Raw genomic sequence first — 22,189 nt, 5'->3', positions numbered from 1 at the left:
GTTATTGCACACAGAGTGAGTCAATGCAACTTACTATGTGACGTGTTAAGCAAATGTTTACTCCTGAACTTATTTAGGCTTGCCATAACAAAGGGGTTGAATACTTATTTACATTTTTAATACATTTGTAAAAATGTCCAGAAACATAGTTCCACTTTGACATTATGGGGTATTGTGTGTAGGCCATTGACCCAAAAAATCTACATTTAATCCATTTAAAATTCAGGCTGTAACACAACAAAATGTGGAAAAAGTAAAGGGGTATAAATACTTTCTGAAGGCACTATAGATACAGTTTTGCCTTGAAGAATGGGCAAAAATCCCAGTGGCTAGATGTGCCACGCTTATAGAGACATACCCCAAGAGACTTGCAGCTATAATTGCTGCAAAAGGTGGCTCTATAAAGTATTGATTTTGGGAGGGGTGAATAGTTATGCACACTCAAGTTGTCTGTTTTTTTTGTCTTATTTCTTGTTTGTTTCACAAGAAAACATATTTTGCATCTTCAAAGTGGTAGGCATGTTGTGTAGATCAAATGATACAAACCCCCCAAAGATCCATTTAAATTCCAGGTTGTAAGGCAACAAAATAGGAAAAATGCCAAGGGGGGTGAATACTTCTCGCAAGCCACTCAAAAGTAACAGTCAAAAGTTTGGACACACCTACTCATTCAAGGTTTTTTCTTTATTTTTACTATTTTCTACATTGTAGAATAATAGTGAAGGCATCACAACTATGAAATAACACATATGGAATCATGTAGTAACCAAAAAAGTGATAAACAAATCAAAATATATTTGAGATTTGAGATTCTTCAAATAGCCACCCTTTGCCTTTATGACAGCTTTGAACACTCTTGGCATTCTCTCAACCAGCTTCACCTGGAATGCTTTTCCAACAGTCTTGAAGAAGTTCCCACATATGCTGAGCAATCGTTGGCTTCTTTTCCTTCCCTCTGCCGTCCGACTCATCCCAAACTATCTCAAATGGGTTGAGGTCGGGGGATTGTGGAGGCCAGGTCATCTGATGCAGCACTCCATCACTTTCCTTCTTGGTAAAATAGCCCTTACACAGCCTGGAGGTGTGTTGGGTCATTGTCCTGTTGAAAAACAAATGATAGTCCCACTAAGCCCAAACCAGATGGGATGGCGTATCGCTGCAGAATGCTGTGGTAGCCATGCTGGTTAAGTGTGCCTTGATTCTAAATAAATCACAGACAGTGTCACCAGCAAATCACCCCCACACCATAACACCTCCTCCTCCATGCTTTACGGTGGGAACTACACATGCGGAGATCATCCGTTCACCCACACCGCATCTCACAAAGACACGGCGGTTGGAACCAAAAATCTCCAATTTGGACTCCAGACCAAAGGACAAATTTCCACCGGTCTAATTGCCATTGCTCGTGTTTCTTGGCCCAAGCAGGTCTCTTCTTCTAATTGGTGTCCTTTAGTAGTGTTTTCTTTGCAGCAATTCGACCATGAAGGCCTGATTCACACAGTCCCCTCTAAACAGTTGATGTTGAGATGTGTCTGTGACTTGAACTCTGTGAAGCATATTTGGGCTGCAATTTCTGAGGCTGGTAACTCTAATGAACTTATCCTTTGCAGCAGAGGTAACTCTGGGTCTTCCTTTCCTGTGGCGGTCCTCATGAGAGCCAGTTTCATCATAGCGCTTGATGGTTTTTGCTACTGCACTTGAAGAAACTTTCAAAGTTCTTGAAATTTTCCATATTGACTGACCTTCGTGTCTTAAAGTAATAATGGACTGTCGTTTCTCTTTGCTTATTTGAGCTGTTCTTGCCATAATGTGGACTTGGTCTTTTACCAAATAGGGCTATCTTCTGTATACCCCCCCCCCTACCTTGTCACAACACAACTGATTGGCTCAAACGCATTAAGAAGGAAATAAATTCCACAAATGAACTTTTACCAAGGCACACCTGTTAATTGAAATGCATTCCAGGTGACTACCTCATGAAGCTGGTTGAGAGAATGCCAAGAGTGTGCAAAGCTGTGATCAAGGCAAAGGGTGGCTATTTGAAGAATCTCAAATATAAAATATATTTTGATTTGTTTAACACTTTTTTGGTTACTAAATGATTCCATGTGTTATTTCATAGTTTTGATGTCTTCACTATTATTCTACAATGTAAAAAATAGTAAAAATAAAGAAAAACCCTTGAATGAGTAGGTGTCCAAACGTTTAACTGGTACTGTACATGTAAACAGGACTAATAGTGACCAGTAGCAGGATAAATAGATACTAATGTTAATGGCAATCAATAATCAATGGACTGCAGCGTAGTGGTTGTAATAAATCTAATCAATAATAACGTGTACAGCAATCTTTAAGTCATACCACAGATTCTCAATTGGATTGAGGTCTGGGCTTTGACTAGGCCATTCCAAGACATTTAAATGTTTCCCCTTAAACCACTCAAGTGTTGCTTTAGCAGTATGCTTAGGGTCATTGTCCTGTTGGAAGGTGAACCTCCGTCCCAGTCTCAAATCTCTGGAAGACTGAAACAGGTTTCCCTCAAGAATTTCCCTGTATTTAGCGCCATCCATCATTCCTTCAATTCTGACCAGTTTCCCAGTCCCTGCCGATGAAAAACATCCCCACAGCATGATGCTGCCACCACCTTGCTTCACCGTGGGAATGGTGTTCTCGGGGTGATGAGAGGTGTTGGGTTTGCGCCAGACATAGCTTTTTCCTTGATGGCCAAAAAGCTCAATTTTAGTCTCATCTGACCAGAGTACCTTCTTCCATATGTTTGGGGAGTCTCCCACATGCCTTTTGGCGAACACCAAACGTGTTTGCTTAATTTTTTCTTTAAGTAATGGCTTTTTTTCTGGCCACTCTTCCATAAAGCCCAGCTCTGTGGAGTGTACGGCATAAAGTGGTCCTATGGACAGATACTCCAATCTCCGCTGTGGAGCTTTGCGGCTCCTTCAGGGTTCTCTTTGATCTCTTTGTTGCCTCTCTGATTAATGCCCTCCTTGCCTGGTCTGTGAGTTTTGGTGGGCGGCCCTCTCTTGGCAGGTTTGTTGTGGTGCCATATTCTTTCCATTTTTTAATAATGGATTGGTGCTCTGATATTTTTTTATAACCCAACCCTGATCTGTACTTCTCCACAACTTTGTCCCTGACCTGTTTGGAGAGCTCCTTGGTCTTCATGGTGCCGCTTGCTTGGTGGTGCCCCTTGCTTAGTGGTGTTGCAGACTGGGGCCTTTCAGAACAGGTGTATATATACTGAGATCATGTGACAGATCATGTGACACTTAGCTTGCACACAGGTGGACTTTATTTAACTAATGTGACTTCTGAAGGTAATTGGTTGCACCAGATCTTATTTAGGGGCTTCATAGCAAAGGGTGCGAATACATATGCACGCACCACTTTTCTGTTATTTATTTTTTTCATTTCACTTCACCAATTTGGACTATTTTGTCCATTACATGAAATCCAAATAAAAATCGATTTAAATTACAGGTTGTAATACAACAAAATAGGAAAAACGCCAAGGGGGATGAATACTTTTGCAAGGCACTGTAGGTGTGAGGTGGAGTAGTTGTTAGCCATTTAACAGTCTTATGGCCAGGGGATAGAAGCTGTTTAGGAGTCTGTTGGTCTGAGCCTTGATGCACCGGTACGGTCTGCCGGACGGGAGCATGGAGAACAGTCCATGTCTCAGGTGGCTGGAGTGTTTGGCAATTTTTCAGGCCTTTCTCAGACACTGCCTGGCATGTACGTCCTGGATGGCAGGGAGCTCACTCCCAGTGATGCGCTGGGCCGTCCGCACCACCCGCTGTAGGGAATCCGGTTGAGGGCGGTGCAGTTGCCTTACCAGATGGTGATACAACCAGTCAGGATGCTCTCAATGGTGCAGCTGTAAAAGTTCCTAAGGATCTGAGTGGCCATCCCAAATCGTTTCAGCCTTTTGAGGGAGAAGAGGCAATGCCCTGCCTTCTTCACAACTGTACTGGTGTGACAGGTCCACGTTAAGTCCTCAGTGATGTGGACACCGAGGAACTTGAAGCTCTTGTCCCTCTCCACTGGGGCCCAGAGTTTTACTAGGTACAGAGTAGTGATAATGGAAATGGATGTGCATGTGCACGAAATAGATGTGCAGTATGAAAAATGTATGCACTCACTAACTGTAAGTCGCTCTGGATAAGATCTTCTGCTAAATGACTAAAAATGTAAACTGCATGTGTGGAAACAGCTACAATTAGTAATAGCACAGATGAAAGGGGAAATGTTGTATTTTGTATAGGATGATCTAGGATGATAATTTATTGTGTGAACTGAATTGAAAGACCACATTTTTAACAGTCGACTCCTGAAATACCTGCAATGGCTTGGGACTGATGTGACAGCGTGCACTAAACAAAATAATGCCGATATCAAGAGAAATTGCAAAGAATGTTATTGAATTGGGACTGGAAATATACGATTCGTCAACGTCAAAATAGATCAATTGAATCGTGTTCCAATTCTGAAGCTTGTCCCAGTGACAAGTACAAAGTAACAAAGGCACCCCTGCTCAAAATAGATGTGTACGAGAAATCTAGATGGCGGCAAAACGCTATATTAAACAGGAAGAGAGGCTCATAGTCGAACTGCATTGTGGGATAGAACACCGGGTCGGTTTCTCTCAAAAATAATTGCAAAGATGATGGTGAGTAGCGTTTCATGCTTCGCTCATTCAGACACAATCCACCTGCATCTGTCTAGTTATCAGTGCATATGTGTTACCAAATTGCATGATTTGGTAAATATATGCTGTTTCTATCCAGATCGACGCATTATATTTCAAATAAAATACGTTACAAAGTCCACCGTTATCATGATGCTAACAAGTAGCTAACTAACTAGCGTCTCCTCGCATCAATTGGGCGTACCGGTATTCTTACTAGCTAGCTCCTTAGCTAGTGACGCTCATGTACCGTTAGTTCATAGATAGCTAAACCCAAAAAAATCTAGGTGCATTAGTAATGTGCTGACATGGGTTTGATAGTTCAAGTGTAAACCCATGTATATTGTTTCGTAGTAGTCACCGCGTCTAGTTAGGTAAAGTAGCTAAGTTACGTCCTGGCTTTGTCCGTCAACTTGTGCTAACGTTACTAGCTTGCTTGGTCTGGTTGTCGGTCATGGCTTGAAGGGATCCAGCTTTTGTGAAATTTAACGCCAGATTTGAATTCTCGTAGCAGGTTAGAATTTATACAGCAGGTTAGGAGAAGAAAAGGGTTAGTTAAAATGCAAAAAAAAAACAATAACTTGACGGTAATTTGACATGGTGGACCCCTTCTAGCCATGTGCTAACGCTACTAGCAGCAGTAGTAGCTAGCAAGGAGTGGTTGTCGGTCTTGACAGCATTGTGGCGCATCATATTTGGTTAGAACAGTCGAGAACCTTCCCGCTAGGCTAGTTGGCGAGTTATCTTTCCCAGATGCGCTTTCTAAGCATGTTTTGATTATTGACAAACATTGGAAGGCTAGCCCCTTAGATACTGAATAAGTTATTTTATGCTGGTCCGGGTTGAACCGGTCAAAACCAAAAGCCCGTCATGTCATCGGGAGAGGGGAGCGCCCTTGGCCTTTCTCAAATTAAACCGTAATCTTCGCAGCTCGGTCATTTTGTCAAGGCAGCATGGTGCATCGTCCAGAAACGTCACTTTGCTCAAACTGATCCTCTCCAACAGCCTCAATCCCTGATCATCGGAGGTTATAAAAATGGGGCGATTAGAACAGTTAAAGGGGAGAGACTATGAACCCAGCCTGAAAACATAAAACGTTTCAAAATCACAATATAACTTGGGAAAAAAAGAGCGTGCCAATACCCTGCTGGGATGTTCTTTCCACACAATATATTTAGCAACACCTGCAATTTAGCATTAGCTTATAAACGGAAAGACAGCATAGACAGCCATCTGAAATAAATGTAAATGCTTCTACCTTAGAAGGTTGTGGATAATATAGTCAGTCTCATCCTTAAGTAACAAGACCACATCAATCAACAACAGTATTTCACAAGGTATTTGTTGTCTGTTCTTAACATCAAATGTTATTCCTCACATGCGCGGAATACAACCAGTGTAGACCTTACCCTGAAATGCTTACTTACAAGCCCTTAACCAACAATGCAGTTCAAGAAAGAGTAAAAAAAATATTTACTAAATAAACTAAAGTACAATAAAATAACAACTCGGCTATATACAGGGGTTACCGGTACCGGATCAATGTGCAGGGGTACAGGTTAGTCGAGGTAATTTGTACTTGTAGGTAGGGGTAAAGTGACTAAGCATAGATAATAAACAGCAAGTAGCAGCAGTGTAAAAACAAAGGGGGGAGGGGGGCCATTTGATTAATTGTTCAGGAGTCTTATTTTTTTTTTTTTTTTAATTTGTCATTTAGCAGACACTCTTATCCAGAGCGACTTACAGTTAGTGCATACATTTTTCATACTGGCCCCCCGTGAGAATCAAACCCACAACCCTGGCGTTGCAAACACCATACTCTACCAACTGAGCTACACAGGACTTGGCTTGTGGGTAGAAGCTGTTAAGGAACCTTTTGGTCCTTGACTTGAAGCTCCGGAGCTGTGTGGTAGCAGAGAGAACAGTCTATGACTTGGGTGACTGGAGTCTTTTTGGGCCTTCCTCTGACACCGCCTAGTATGTAGGTCCTGGATGGCAGGAAGCTTGGCCCCAGTGATGTACTGGGCCGTACGCACTACCCATTGTAGCGCCTTATGGTCTGATGCCGCACAGTTGCCATACCAGGCTGTGATGCAACCGGTCAGGATGCTCCCGATGGTGCAGCTGCATAACTTTTTGAGGATCTGGGGACCCATGCCAAATCTTTTCAGTCTCCTGAGGGGGAGAAGGTGTTGTCTTGCCCTCTTCACTACTGTTTTGGTGTGTTTGGACCATGATAGTTTGTTGGTGATGTGGACACCAAGGAACTTGAAACTCTCGACCCGCTCCACTACAGCCCTGTCAATGGTAATGGGGGCCTGTTCGGCCTGCCTTTTCCTGTAGTCCACGATCAGCTCCTTTGTCTTACTCGCATTGAGGGAGAGGATGTTTTCCTGGCACCACACTGCCAGGTCTCTATGGGTATGATGGGCATTTTTATATCAGAAAATGTAGTGTGGGGACTTTTCAGAACACAAATGGCTAGCCTAGTTTCATTTGCTATAAAAAATAACAATCCATGAACATCTCCAACTCTGTTTAGACCGCAGTATTTGGAGAGATGCGCTTCTCTGCCTCCACAAAGCGCGTAAAAGCTCAGGTACTCTGAATGAAATTCTGACTCTTGGGGCTGACCCCCATTTAGTCAATTGTTTGGTCTATAGGCTGTTGGTCAACCAATATTGGGGGGGGGGGGACGTTTATCTAGATCTCTGGCTCCCTCTTGAATCATTTGTATTAATTATTTAATCAAACAGTGCGCTTAAAGCCAGATGTATTGACTCTCGTCACATGACTTTGATTCGAGTGACTCGAGTCACAAATTTGAGACTCAACTTGATAGAAAATACAATTTAAGTAGGCTACATATAGCCGACCATATAGCCTACCATTTCTATGTTATATTTATACCTTTGCTTATTTGAACTGGTCACTAACATGGGCCTACGGCATTGCACCAGATTCTTGTTTCAAAAACTTATCTGTGCTTCAGAACAGGAAGCTGCGCGTGTTGTTGACCAATGACCAGTCATCAGCATTGGTGTGCAATGGTGGCGCACATATCCAGATTAGTGACCAGAAAGCGCTCGTTTAATTTATGCCTTGCAAAAAAAAAAATGGTTAGCCTACCTACATTATTATCCATATAAAGTACAGTTTAGCAATCTGCTACGGACGCATCTTTGCCACAATAGGCTACTTTATTTGATCATATTTCAAATGGGTCTATTTTGTGTGTAACAGGGCTTGACATTAACGCTTCCGGGGGGGCAAGTCAAAATAATTGCCGGACAAGCAGATTAGAAATTGTCATCCGGCTGGACAAGTAAAATAAAATCACGCGAAAATCACTGTAAAACAATTAGGCTTCTCCGATCAGAATTGTATCTGTTTCCTTTGGGAGGAGAGTGCATTACAAAGCGCATTGGAGTATAATTATTGTTGGCCTGCATTGACAGGCACGAGCGGTCTTTCAATCATGCAGTTTTTGGTCTGCAATGAACATCCTGGTAAAGTCATGGTGTGTGCATCACCTGTGTGTTTGCCAGTGGGTCGTTGCCAGAGAGGGAGAGTGAGAGACATTGCCTAGCAGATTAAATATACGGTATATGATATAGCCTACAACAGACTAACTAGAAAGCCAATTCAAAACATATTGTGTAGTTTGGATGGTTCTCGCGAGTTAGCTATTAGCATGTATTAATGCCATTGTCATGTCCGATGTCCTAAAATAATTTTCCACCAGCACTCATGTAGGCAATAACCGCAAATGGCCGACACGCAGGTGTGCAGTGGATGAAACAAATGCTGCATACTCGGGTTGGAAAACCATCTCTCAAGTGCCCCAAAAAACAAAAACGCATGGCCCTAGGAATGTGGCATCACTTGATCCAGCAAGCTACCGGTAATGTTAGTTGTGTGACAAGTAAGAGGACAAATCTTGACGGATGCTGCTAGCTAACTGCTAGTGGCTACACTTTGAGGATCAAAAGCGTCACACCCAAATTCTGTCACGTGGACCGCGCATCCTGTGCACGGAAATCAAGTTGCTTTGGATAAGAGCATCTGCTAAGCTAAATGACTAGAATGTAACGTAAGTGTCTCTGCAGCCTAACTTTCTCTTCTTGCCTCAATTAAAAAAAGTGACATAAGAATCTTTAAATCCTTTTGAGTGCTGACCCTCTACAAATGAAATGAAACTCTCTCCACCCCTCCATCCCATTGCTGCCTCTCCACTCTTAGCCAGGGCGAACTTGTCTGCATAAAGACTATAATAATAATAATATGCCATTTAGCAGACGCTTTTATCCAAAGCGACTTACAGTCATGCGTGCATACATTTTTGTGTATGGGTGGTCCCGGGGATCGAACCCACTACATTGGCGTTACATGCGCCGTGCTCTAACAGCTGAGCTACAGAGGACCACTATAATGTAGACGTCTGTCTCCAGCCAACATGGCTGTCTTGCTTACCTCTCCTCCCCCCTCTCCTCTCTCCCTGTAGCCCACACCGGTTATCCTGCTGAAGGAGGGGACAGATACGTCTCAGGGCGTCCCCCAGCTGATCAGCAACATCAATGCCTGCCAGGTCATCGCCGAGGCCGTCCGCACCACCCTGGGGCCTCGCGGCATGGACAAACTCATGGTGGACGGCAGAGGTGAGAGGGGTGGAGGGGGAACATGGCCTGCAGTAGTTGGACACTTGTTTTGCAATGATACTGAAGGCATGTGTGGGATGTCTCCCTCAGGTAAAGCCACCATCTCCAACGACGGGGCGACCATCCTGAAGCTGCTGGATGTGGTTCACCCTGCTGCCAAGACCCTGGTTGACATCGCACGCTCCCAGGATGCCGAGGTTTGCCTGTCTCTTGTTTGTCTCCTGTCTGTCCCACTTTCATACTCTTTCCTCCCGTTCTAGTGTTAGTCTATTCGCTCCGCCTCCCTCTTATTGGTGTTCAAAGTTTCTATTCTCTCTCCAGGTGGGTGACGGTACCACGTCTGTGACCCTGTTGGCAGCAGAGTTCCTGAAGCAGTTGAAGCCGTACGTGGAGGAGGGTCTACACCCCCAGACCATCATCAGAGCCTTCCGCAGCGCTACGCACCTGGCCGTCAAGAAGATCAGAGAGATCTCTGTCACCGTCAAGAAGGACGACAAGAAGTGAGTTGGGAGTGTGTGTGTGTGTGTGAGAGATCTTTCAAAGGGGATGGAATAAAGCAGAAGACAAGTTTCCGTTGGATATCAGATTGAACATAGTCTTCCTCTAGAGAACCTTAGGGAACTCTTGGTGAAGTATGCCGCCACAGCCATGAACTCCAAGCTGATCACTGTCTACTCCCCCTCTTCTAACCATCTCCCTCCCCTCACTCCCTCTAGAGAACAGAGGGAACTCTTGGTGAAGTGTGCCGCCACAGCCATGAACTCCAAGCTGATCGCAGGTCAGAGTTTTTGAATTTTTTATTGAACAACAGAAACATAAGGTGTTGGAATTTGCTTTACAAATAACTTACAATTAATTCATCTACAGCTTTTGTTACTACTGGTAGGGTTGCAACATTTCTAATAAAAAGATAATAAATCCTAGTTAGAGGATTCTGGATTTCCTGCTTATTCCTTCCTGATTCTGGGAATCTTCCAACCTGCTTTTCTCAATCCTGGGAATGTTTGGAATGTTGCAACTCTTTAACTATTGGTAGTTTTCAGAAGGAAGTAAGGGTATTAATGGGGTGTTAAGGTTCTGGTATAAAGGTTGTATTAATGTTGTAATTGAACCCGACCCCAGGTCAGAAAGAGTTCTTCAGTGAGATGGTGGTGGAGGCCGTCATGATGCTGGATGACCTGCTGCCCCTCAAGATGATCGGTATCAAGAAGGTGCAGGGGGGAGCTCTGGAGGTAAGACTGGGACCTTAAGGGGAGCTCTGGAGGTAAAATGGTGTTGTTCATTTTGGTGAGGTGAGACTACAGGGCTGAGTCTCAATATAGTAAAGTGTCTCTACTCCATCTTTGGGTGTAGTGCTGGGACCTAGGGTTCGTCTCTACAGTCTAAAGCAGGGTTCTTCTATTCCGGTCCTGGAGGGCCGAAACACTTCTGTTTTTTATTTCTACCTGGTAGTTAATTGCACTCACCTGGTGTCCCAGGTCTGAATTAGCCCCTGATTAGAAGGAGAGGATGGAAAAACAGAGGTGTTTCGGCCCTCCAGGACCGGAATTGAAGAACCCTGGTCTAAAGAGTCTCTCTACTCCATCTTTGGGTGTAGGGCTGGGACCTAGGGTTCGTCTCTCTCTACTCCATCTTTGGGTGTAGGGCTGGGACCTAGGGTTCGTCTCTCTCTACTCCATCTTTGGGTGTAGGGCTGGGACCTAGGGTTCGTCTCTACTCCATCTTTGGGTGTAGGGCTGGGACCTAGGGTTCGTCTCTACTCCATCTTTGGGTGTAGGGCTGGGACCTAGGGTTCGTCTCTACTCCATCTTTGGGTGTAGGGCTGGGACCTAGGGTTCGTCTCTCTACTCCATCTTTGGGTGTAGTGCTGGGACCTAGGGTTCGTCTCTCTACTCCATCTTTGGGTGTAGGGCTGGGACCTAGGGTTCGTCTCTCTACTCCATCTTTGGGTGTAGGGCTGGGACCTAGGGTTTGTCTCTACTCCATCTTTGGGTGTAGGGCTGGGGCCTAGGGTTCGTCTCTACTCCATCTTTGGGTGTAGGGCTGGGACCTAGGGTTCGTCTCTCTCTACTCCATCTTTGGGTGTAGTGCTGGGACCTAGGGTTCGTCTCTACTCCATCTTTGGGTGTAGGGCTGGGGCCTAGGGTTCGTCTCTACTCCATCTTTGGGTGTAGGGCTGGGACCTAGGGTTCGTCTCTCTCTACTCCATCTTTGGGTGTAGGGCTGGGACCTAGGGTTCGTCTCTACTCCATCTTTGGGTGTAGGGCTGGGACCTAGGGTTCGTCTCTACTCCATCTTTGGGTGTAGGGCTGGGGCCTAGGGTTCGTCTCTCTCTACTCCATCTTTGGGTGTAGGGCTGGGACCTAGGGTTCGTCTCTACTCCATCTTTGGGTGTAGGGCTGGGACCTAGGGTTCGTCTCTCTACTCCATCTTTGGGTGTAGGGCTGGGACCTAGGGTTCGTCTCTCTACTCCATCTTTGGGTGTAGGGCTGGGACCTAGGGTTCGTCTCTACTCCATCTTTGGGTGTAGGGCTGGGACCTAGGGTTCGTCTCTCTCTACTCCATCTTTGGGTGTAGGGCTGGGACCTAGGGTTCGTCTCTCTCTACTCCATCTTTGGGTGTAGGGCTGGGACCTAGCGTTCGTCTCTACTCCATCTTTGGGTGTAGGGCTGGGACCTAGGGTTCGTCTCTCTCTACTCCATCTTTGGGTGTAGGGCTGGGACCTAGGGTTCGTCTCTCTCTACTCCATCTTTGGGTGTAGGGCTGGGACCTAGGGTTCGTCTCTCTCTACTCCATCTTTGGGTGTAGGGCTGGGGCCTAGGGTTCGTCTCTACTCCATCTTTGGGTGTAGGGCTGGGACCTAGGGTTCGTCTCTCTCTACTCCATCTTTGGGTGTAGGGCTGGGACCTAGGGTTCGTCTCTCTCTACTCCATCTTTGGGTGTAGGGCTGGGACCTAGGGTTCGTCTCTCTCTACTCCATCTTTGGGTGTAGGGCTGGGACCTAGGGTTCGTCTCTCTCTACTCCATCTTTGGGTGTAGGGCTGGGACCTAGGGTTCGTCTCTCTCTACTCCATCTTTGGGTGTAGGGCTGGGACCTAGGGTTCGTCTCTCTCTACTCCATCTTTGGGTGTAGGGCTGGGGCCTAGGGTTCGTCTCTCTATAGTCTCATTTCATGGTGGGAAGACGAGCGGTGTAGGTCCTAGAGCCGGGGAAGGCAACTCTTTTGTTCCAACTAGGCACAACATCTGACCAACTGAGCTAATTGATCAGTTCAGTGATTGCCTAAATTCAATACACCTGGTCTTCCCAGTTGGTTAAATGCCGTGGGTTGCCTACTCCTGTCCTAGTGTTATCACTGTACAACCCAGTGTCCCGTCTGGTGTAAACAGGGAAATTATTGATTCTATTGCACTACCATGTGGTCTGGATCCTGCCAGAAGGTTTCATTTATTCCACCACCTATTGCAGTCGGTCTCTACAAGAGACTAATTATACTCTCTGTCTCTCCCTCTCCCTCTCCCTCTCCCTCTCCCTCTCCCTCTCTCTCTCTCTCTACCCTCCTCCCCCTCTCTCTCTCTCTCTCTCTACCCTCCTCCCCCTCTCTCTCTCTCTCTCTCTACCCTCCTCCCCCTCTCTCTCTCTCTCTCTCTCTCTCTCTCTCTCTCTACCCTCCTCCCCCTCTCTCTCTCTCTCTCTCTCTCTCTCTCTCTACCCTCCTCCCCCTCTCTCTCTCTCTACCCTCCTCCCCCTCTCTCTCTCTCTCTACCCTCCTCCCCCTCTCTCTCTCTCTACCCTCCTCCCCCTCTCTCTCTCTCTCTACCCTCCTCCCCCTCTCTCTCTCTCTCTCTCTCTACCCTCCTCCCCCCCTCTCTCTCTACCCTTCTCTCTCTCTCTCTCTCTACCCTCCTCCCCCTCTCTCTCTCTCCCTCTACCCTCCTCCCCCTGTCTCTCTCTCTCCCTCTACCCTCCTCCCCCTGTCTCTCTCTCTCCCTCTACCCTCCTCCCCCTGTCTCCTCTCCTCCCTCTACAGGAGTCTCACCTGGTAGCTGGCGTGGCCTTCAAGAAGACGTTCTCCTATGCTGGGTTTGAGATGCAGCCTAAACGCTACGACCAGCCCAAGATCGCTCTACTCAATGTGGAGCTGGAACTGAAGGCCGAGAAAGACAACGCAGAGGTCCGCGTCAAGTCTGTCGAGGTTAGTTATCAATCAGTCAATAAATACATTTAGCGATCAATAACGGGGCATTATTATATCACTAATGATTTTGGCTCTGCTGTTGTCACTACAGACAAAGACATAACTGCCACACGTTGCGATCCTCTTTTAAAATATATATATATATACATACAGCTGCGGAAAAAATTAAGAGACCACTACAAAATTATCAGTTTCTCTGGTTTTGACTATTTATAGGTATGTGTTTGGGTAAAAATAACATTTTTTGTTTTATTCTATAAACTACTGACAACATTTCTCCCAAATTCCAGATAAAAATATTGTCATTTAGAGCATTTATTTGCAGAAAATGACAACTGGTCAAAATAACAAAAAATATGCAGTGTTGTCAGACCTCGAATAATGCAAAGAAAATAAGTTAATGTTCGTTTTTAAACAACACAATAGTAATGTTTTAACTTCAGAAATCAGTATTTGGTGGAATAACCCTGATTTTCAATCACAGCTTTCATGTGTCTTGGCATGCTCTCCACCAGTCTTTCATATTGATGTTGGGTGACTTTATGCCACTCCTGGCGCAAAAATTCAAGCAGCTCGGCTTTGTTTGATGGCTTGATCACATTCCAGAAGTTTTCAATGGGGTTCAGGTCTGGAGATTGGGCTGGCCATGACAGGGTCTTGATCTGGTGGTCCTCCATCCACACCTTGATTGACCTGGCTGTGTGGCATGGCGCATTGTCTTGCTGGAAAAACCAATCCTCAGAGTTGGGGAACAAAGGAAGCAAGTTTTCTTCCAGAGCAACCTTGTACGTGGCTTGATTCATGCGTCCTTCACAAAGACAAATCTGCCCGATTCCAGCCTTGCTGAAGCACCCCCAGATCATCACCGATCCTCCACCAAATTTCACAGTGGGTGCGAGACACTGTTGCTTGTAGGCCTCTCCAGGTCTCCGTCTAACCATTTAGACAACCAGGTGTTGGGCAAAGCTGAAAATTGGACTCATCAGAGAAGATTACTTTACTCCAGTCCTCTACGGTCCAATCCTTATGGTATTTTGCAAACCTCAGCCTGGCTCTTCTTTGCTTCTCAGAGCTTTTTTCTAGCTTTGCACGACTTCAGCCCTGCCCCTAGGAGCCTGTTTCGAACCGTCCTCGCTGTGCACTTCACCCCAGCTGCCGTTTGCCATTATTTTTGTAGGTCACTTGATGTCATCCTACGGTTGTTGAGGGACATTCGAATTAGTTGGCGGTCATCCCGGTTAGTAGAGAGTAGTTTTCGCCCTCTGCCGGTCTGTAGCTTTGTTGTCTCCAATGTCTGCTGCTTGACCTTGTTCTTATGAACCGCCGTCTTTGAAATTTTAAGGATGGAAGCAACCTGACGCTCACTGTATCCCTCTGCCAGTAAATCCTGAATTGAACCCTTATTTTCCTCACTCAAAACTTTCCTTTTCAACTCTTGGCAAGGTCAATAGTTATTTCTTGATTAATATTACTTTTGAGGTACTATTAGCACTGTTTTTGCCATCCAGCTGGTCCTATTGCAAGAGGATAGTGATGACCACAGCAGTGGTTTTTATACTTTTCCTCGTTAAATAAAATTTGGTTCATGTGATCACCTAATTCAGTAGAATGAGGTGTGCCTGTGTTGGAATTCAACAGACACTGGCATGGAATGGCTGTCGTACATGTAGAGATGCTGATTTTAAGAAGACTTTGCAGTGGTCTCTTAATTTTTCCCACAGCTGTGTGTGTGTGTGTGTGTGTGTGTGTGTGTGTGTGTGTGTGTGTGTGTGTGTGTGTGTGTGTGTATATATACATATACATGAGACGTGATTCGTACCCACGTCACCAGTGATGTGTGTGTGATCTGGAGTCTTGGCTAACCACTACCGCCAGACACTATCCTAAAGATGGAGAGCCGGAACACAACCGTTCTATTCACTCACACTGTCCCTGGATGGCATCTGAAATATGAAGAATATTATTGACTAAGCCATAGGAAATACACTACCATACACCAAATGCTTTTGAAATGAATGAGGGAGAGTTAAGTCTAGAGAATTGGAATGCACCTTTTCCCCCTCTGTCTCCTCTCCAGGACTACCAGGCCATCGTAGACGCAGAGTGGAACATCCTGTATGACAAGCTGGAGAAGATCTACAAGTCTGGAGCCAAGGTACGTAGCTAGCTAACGACGTTTCCCCTGGTTTACACGGCCTCTGGCAGTTGGTTGAAAGAGTTGCCATGACTACGGCAGGCTAGCTTGCTGGCTGCTGAGGCTAACGTTAGACGATGTTAGCTTTCATGCTAGCAGACTTTTAGGACATTTTTAATTAAACTTATCAAAACCCAACAGCAATAGTACATCTAGACTCACAATTATCTTTGTTTTTAAAACCATGAAGAAATCAGTTATGGCTGAAATGTGACATGTTGCTGCTTTTTTTTTTTTTTTTTTTTTTTTTTAGGTGGTCCTGTCTAAGCTGCCCATTGGTGACGTGGCCACACAGTACTTTGCTGACCGGGATCTGTTCTGCGCCGGACGTGTTCAGGAGGAGGATCTCAAGAGGACCATGATGGTAGGGGACCGCAATGCAACCACAGTGCAGTCAAGATATTTTGATTTTTAAAACTGGGTTGTGTTCATTAGTTGAATGTCTTCCAAGCCACAGATTTTTTTGTTTTGTTTGTTTCTCATTCGAAAAGTTCACAAGTTATTTGTCTGAATTTAGAGGAACTGTCGGGAGTGGGATTGTTATCAATAGCATCTTATAGATGCTTCTTCTATTGATTTGTTCATTTTTCTAGCTGTGTGTATTCCTAACGTGGTGTGTGATGTGTCCTCCAGGCCTGCGGGGGCTCCATCCAGACCAGTGTTGGCTCCATGACAGACGACGTCCTGGGGCGCTGTGAACTCTTTGAGGAGGTGCAGGTCGGAGGAGAGCGGTGAGGGCTCCTAGGAGGAACACTCTTCAGTGTGTGTACCTCCCTCCAGGGATGAATGTTAATCGATCCAGAGGCTCGTGCTTTTCAGACCAGGGGCCAGTTTCCCAAAAGCATCTTAAGGCTAAGTTCATCGTAAGAACCTTTTGTAGGAGCATTGATAAATCTGAGCTGTTTCCCAAAACCATCGTTACTAAAGTTGCACTTGAAAACACTTGTAGAACTGCTAAGTGCGCTGTTGGATAAATTTTTTTTGCCCTTCCACATTTTATACACGCAAGATCTCCGCTAAACACAGAATCAAGATGTTTGTCTCTGTGACCGCCCAGAACAATGTTGACTACAAATACAAAGTTGCCAATGTCTTTGCAATTGTTACAAACAAGCGAAGGATAAAATTATGCTTCAAATGAAAACCAAGAAGACTGCATTAAGAGACCTACAGTAGGACTACATAGACCTATATATATTTCAATCACATTAAAATCAATTTCGCGTTAATTCAATGAATATTTTGCCAACTTTGTAGGCTGTCTTAACTTTTGCCTCAATATATTTCATGATGTGTGAAGTGCGCATTGATGTGCCAAATTGACAATTTTTGGTACATTTGGCCTATTGTAGGTAGGCTAGAATTATCCGGCTCAATATTTGCAGCCGTATGGGTGATTTAATTTATCTCTAGGAGTCTCTAGAATTTATCTCAAGTTAAGAATTTGAATTTGAAGGCTGATCCGAGAGCAGCGCTGTCTTTTTTTATCCAATCGGTAGGCTCTAACGACGCACTTGGCGAACGTTCTTTCTGCGCTGTGTTTTTGGGAAACCGCATGTTACATCTTCGGCCGCCGTGAGAACGATGCATCGCTAAAACACTCGTAGGCCTAAGTTCCATCGATATCGGGAAACCGGGCCCTGGCTGGTAGAAAACGTCACTGGCCTGGCAGGTTATTGTTTTCAAATATTGTAAAGCACAGAATTGGGAGAATGTCACCCGGACTAGTTTTAAAATTGTGATCTACTGCATCTAAGCCCGTGTGTGTTTTTAAATGTGCTCCCTCCCGCCCCCTCCAGGTATAACTTCTTCAAGGGTTGTCCTCGCTCCCATACGTGCACCATCATCCTGAGGGGCGGAGCCGAGCAGTTCATGGAGGAGACGGAACGCTCTCTGCATGACGCCATCATGATCGTACGCAGAGCCATCAAGGTAGGTTGACCCGCAGGCCACTGGACCTAAACCATAGAGTTGGATAGAGGGCACATCCTAAAGCTAAAAATGGTATTTGGAAGCACGTGTTCCCTCTACCCAACTCTATGACTTAAACCAATGCCATCCTTCTACAGTGAGCTGATATTTCATCAGGGCTTGGGCTGGGTAACCAACCTAACCCAAGGCATCTGTTTCACTGACTGTTCTCTAACTTGTCTCCACCATCCAAGCTGGTGCAGTAGAGATGGTCCTCTCAAAGTACCTGTGTGATTATTCCAGATCAATTCACTAACCCCTCTCTCCCTCATCCCTCTCTCTTCTCTCCCCCCTGTCTCTCTCCCCTCTCCCTTCTCTCCATCCCTCCTCTCCAGAATGACTCCATCGTGGCTGGCGGAGGTGCGATAGAGATGGAACTCTCAAAGTATCTGCGTGATTATTCCAGAACCATTCCCGGGAAGCAGCAGCTGCTGATTGGAGCGTACGCTAAGGCTCTAGAGATTATCCCCAGACAGTTGTGTGACAACGCAGGGTTCGACGCCACCAACATACTGAACAAGCTGCGCGCCAAGCACGCACAGGTACACGCACACACCATAAACACACACCATGCACTCACACACACACACACCATAAACACACACCATGCACTCACACACACACACACACACACACACACCAAGCACGCACAGGTAGACACGCGCACACACGCACACCATGCACTCATAGGTGGGTAGACAAAGGGCGCGTTCCAGCGGATCACTTTTGTCAAGATATTGACCGTCGTTGGGCACCTTTCAGTGTGTTGCATTATGGGCAGGGGTGAAAGTAAGCCGGTCCGGTACAGTGTACCGGCAAAATAAATAGTGGGGGTATGCGGTACCGTTAAAACATGAGCCTATCACAAGTATGCCGTACCGTTTAAAACATGAGCCTATCACAATAATTAAAACATCCTACAGTTTCCTTGGAACCAATTTACACTATATATCAAAAGCGATTAGACTTAAACTTGTGGAATACGCTCAAATGAGGTGTGGTTCAACGATGACGCTGACATTTTGCCCAAGCAGAGATGAGTGACCCAAGACGTGTGCTGACAGGAGAGTGTAGTCCTCAATTCAGTTTACAAGACTTGTGCCTAAAAGGATAACAATCACTAACTGTCATTCAGAACACTTTCTCTCTTTGCATCAAATGGCACTGTATGGATGCCAGAATTATTTTAGTGGAGCAGTTTAATAGTTGGAATAGTATCTGATGTCTGGACACTGACTGTAGGCCTCATGTAGCCTATTATAATATTAACTCCTAAAGAAATAAGTGTTCTTCGCAGTAAAATTATAGACCAAATGTTAGTTTTTGTTTTTGGGAACAGGAGTGGAGAAATGATTTATTTTGAGAGAATGTGATTGCGCGCTTAGGGCTCTGTTGTGTAGCCTAAACATGCACCCAAGACTAACTGAAATACTATCAGAAAACATGTTGGATTGTTTTCACAGCTTTTCATTTCTTTAAAACCCGGTCAAACTTTCATTTGGAAATCTCCCTGCTGGTCCCTGAACGTCCTCGCTCCATGTTTAACTTTACCGATGTCAACTGGATCGTTGATGATGCATTGATCAGTCATTGATCAGTCATTGATGCATTGATCAGTCATTCTATGGATTTCTGACCTTATTCTGGTGAGGAAAGGCTTTTAGTGTTCTAGACGAGCGTCAAGTAATGACAGAAGAGAAGGGATTGTAGCCAACCAAATGTCAGCCTACTTTTTTAAACAAAATAAACGCTCGTAATGCTGTTCCACCATTCCTGAGTTAACCTGCCCAGGGAGCCTACATCAGCCTTTTGATGTATTTGTTTGACAACATTAAAAGGTTATATATATATATATATATATATATATATATATATATATATATATATATATATAATACATTTGAAAAGTTAAAGGATAAATCTTTCCTATTAGGCCCATAGAGATCCTATTAAATTAATCGGGATTCTATGATTAGGCCCATTTAAAAGAGAAAGTGTGCACACTGGGACTAAATTAACATTTTACATTTTAGTCATTTAGCAGACGCTCTTATCCAGAGCGACTTACAGTTAGTGAGTGCATACATTATTTTATTTTTACAAAAAAATCATACTGTCCCCCCGTGGGAAATGAACCCACAACCCTGGCGTTGCAAACGCCATGCTCTACCAACTGAGCTACATCCCTGCCGGCCATTCCCTCCCCTACCCTGGACGACGCTGGGCCGATTGTACGCCGCCCCATGGGTCTCCCGGTCGCGGCCGGCTACGACAGAGCCTGGAATCGAACCAGGATCTCTAGTGGCACAGCTAGCACTGCGATGCAGTGCCTTAGACCACTGCGCCACTCGGGAGAACCATTCTCATTAACTATGGTTATAACAACTGTCAGACTTGCGACTGACATGTCGACTGCATGGACTTAACAAAAACCAGCCATTAGGGTGTTTTTGGTTGACCCACGCCAACGTGGCCAAAGACTTGACTGAAACGGGAACCAACTTTGCTGTGATTCTAAAGCTACAGGGCATACAAAGGAAAGTGATATTTGGGACCTGTCAGTAACCAAGGAATTGTACACACGTTATGTTTCCAGTTTGAGTGTGATATACGGGTATAGACACGTTTAAAAAAAAAAAAAAAAAAAAAAAAAACATTTTATACAGAAACTTTTATAAACAATAGCAGCGATGTTGACACTGCCGTGTTGACCTGAGCCTTGTTGTTGGAAAACCACTAGTGTCCGACTTTCTGCTGTCGCAGATGCACCTGCGCCGACTTTAATCGCCGATTTTCGTCTATAGTCTATAGTCATTAGGCTTACTGCTCCAACACACCCTTATGAGAGATCCACACACACACACACTAATCTCTCTCTCTCTCTCTCTCTCTCTCTCTCTCTCTCTCTCTCTCTCTCTCTCTCTCTCTCTCTCTCTCTCTCTCTCTCTCTCTCTCAGGGTGGTATGTGGTACGGTGTAGACGTAAACAACGAGGATATAGCTGATAACTACCTGGCGTGTGTGTGGGAACCCTCCATCGTTCGTATCAACGCCCTGACCGCCGCCAGCGAGGCCGCATGCCTTATCCTCTCCGTGGACGAGACCATCAAGAACCCCCGCAGTAGCGTAGAAGGGCCTCCAGGCGGCGGGAGAGGCCGGGGACGCGGGAGACCCCACGCTCACTAGGGGGGGGAGCCTACCTCTCTAACCTCCAGAGCCATAGACAGACGTTCAGGCAAACTAGGGTGAAATAGGAAAGGATCATCCATTTTTGTCACAATGTTCCAATGGCAACAGCAGTCTAGATTCTGTTCATTAATTAGAATGTGAAAGTCTTTTTGAATGTTTGGAACCAACATGGCGGTTCTATGAGAATTGTAGAATCTTTCTAATGGAGTTTACTGAGCTACGTATGTCTATGGCTCTGGTCCGGTCTCACTTCAGTCCCCTCCAACACATCTTACAGGAGGGGTGCAACAGCAACGGTAGTCGTGGTAATCTGGGCTCTGGCTAGGATGATGCTAGAATTTGGTCCAATTTCCCTTTTCTCTCCCTCAGCCTCTCCTTGTAACTGATTTGCATCCATGTTGTCCAGTCACCTCAATGCGTTAGTTGGCAAAAGCAGTTCATCGGTTATATGTGTGTGTGTGTGTGTGTGTGTGTGAATGTAACAGTCTGTCTTACAAACTACTAAACCACAACTGCTATTCCCTTTGTCTCACATCGCTTCACATTGAGATGGCTGGAGACTTGAGAGCCTCCTCGCCCCAATACCATTTTTTGCATACGTTTCCAACCCCCATCCAACCCATTGTCTAGGACAGAGTCAAGGGTGCTGTCTTTTGTAATGCTTGTAACTGTCACACGCACTGAGTTAGTCATGATGTTGACAATGTTTTTGTTGCTTTGCCAGTGGAACTATTTATTATTGGACCATTAAAATCAATACTTTTACAGCTCAACTATAGTCTCCTGTGTGTGTGGCAGGAAGAGGTGTGTGTTTGAACATTAACTGAAAGTACCTTGATTTGATGATCTGGAAGACTTCACTAGTCAAATTGTGTTTACTTACCCTTCAATGACGGTTGGGGGTTGTATGCCAATAAATATTCAACCCCTTTTGTTATGGCAAGCCTCAATATACTGAACAACAATATAAACGCATGTGAAGTGTTGGTCCCATGTTTCATGAGGTAAAATAAAAGATCCCAGAAATTTTCCATACGCACAAAAAACTTATTTCTCTATTTATTTACATCCCTGTTAGTGAGCAGTTCTCCTTTGCCAAGTTAATCCATCCACCTGACATGTGTGGCATATCAAGAAGCTGATTTAAAAAGCATGATCATTACACTGGTGCACCTTCTGCTGGGGACAATAAAAGGCCACTCAAAAATGTGCAGGTTTGTCACACAACACAATGCCAAAGATGTCTTAAGGTTTGAAGGAGCGTGTAATTGGCAT

General features: G+C 45.1%; 1 protein-coding gene across 1 annotated transcript; it reads left to right on the top strand.

The window, feature by feature from the left end:
* Nucleotides 1-4,625: 4,625 nt before the first annotated feature.
* LOC311113150 (T-complex protein 1 subunit eta-like) lies at nt 4,626-21,687 on the top strand. Its single transcript, XM_084156312.1, has 13 exons — nt 4,626-4,687; nt 9,210-9,363; nt 9,454-9,560; nt 9,685-9,863; nt 10,080-10,141; nt 10,486-10,595; nt 13,394-13,558; nt 15,639-15,716; nt 16,009-16,119; nt 16,389-16,486; nt 17,555-17,687; nt 18,062-18,268; nt 20,684-21,687. Exons 1-13 carry the CDS (start codon nt 4,682-4,684, stop codon nt 20,909-20,911), a joined length of 1,638 nt encoding a protein of 545 aa, XP_084012438.1. The 5' UTR covers nt 4,626-4,681; the 3' UTR covers nt 20,912-21,687.
* The last annotated feature ends 502 nt before the right edge of the window (nt 21,688-22,189 follow it).

The sequence above is a fragment of the Coregonus lavaretus genome (assembly GCF_964263955.1).
Source record: "Coregonus lavaretus genome assembly, chromosome: 39".
Classification (NCBI taxonomy): domain Eukaryota; kingdom Metazoa; phylum Chordata; class Actinopteri; order Salmoniformes; family Salmonidae; genus Coregonus; species Coregonus lavaretus.
Note: the sequence above shows the minus strand (reverse complement) of the source record. Positions and strands in the feature narration are given on the sequence as shown.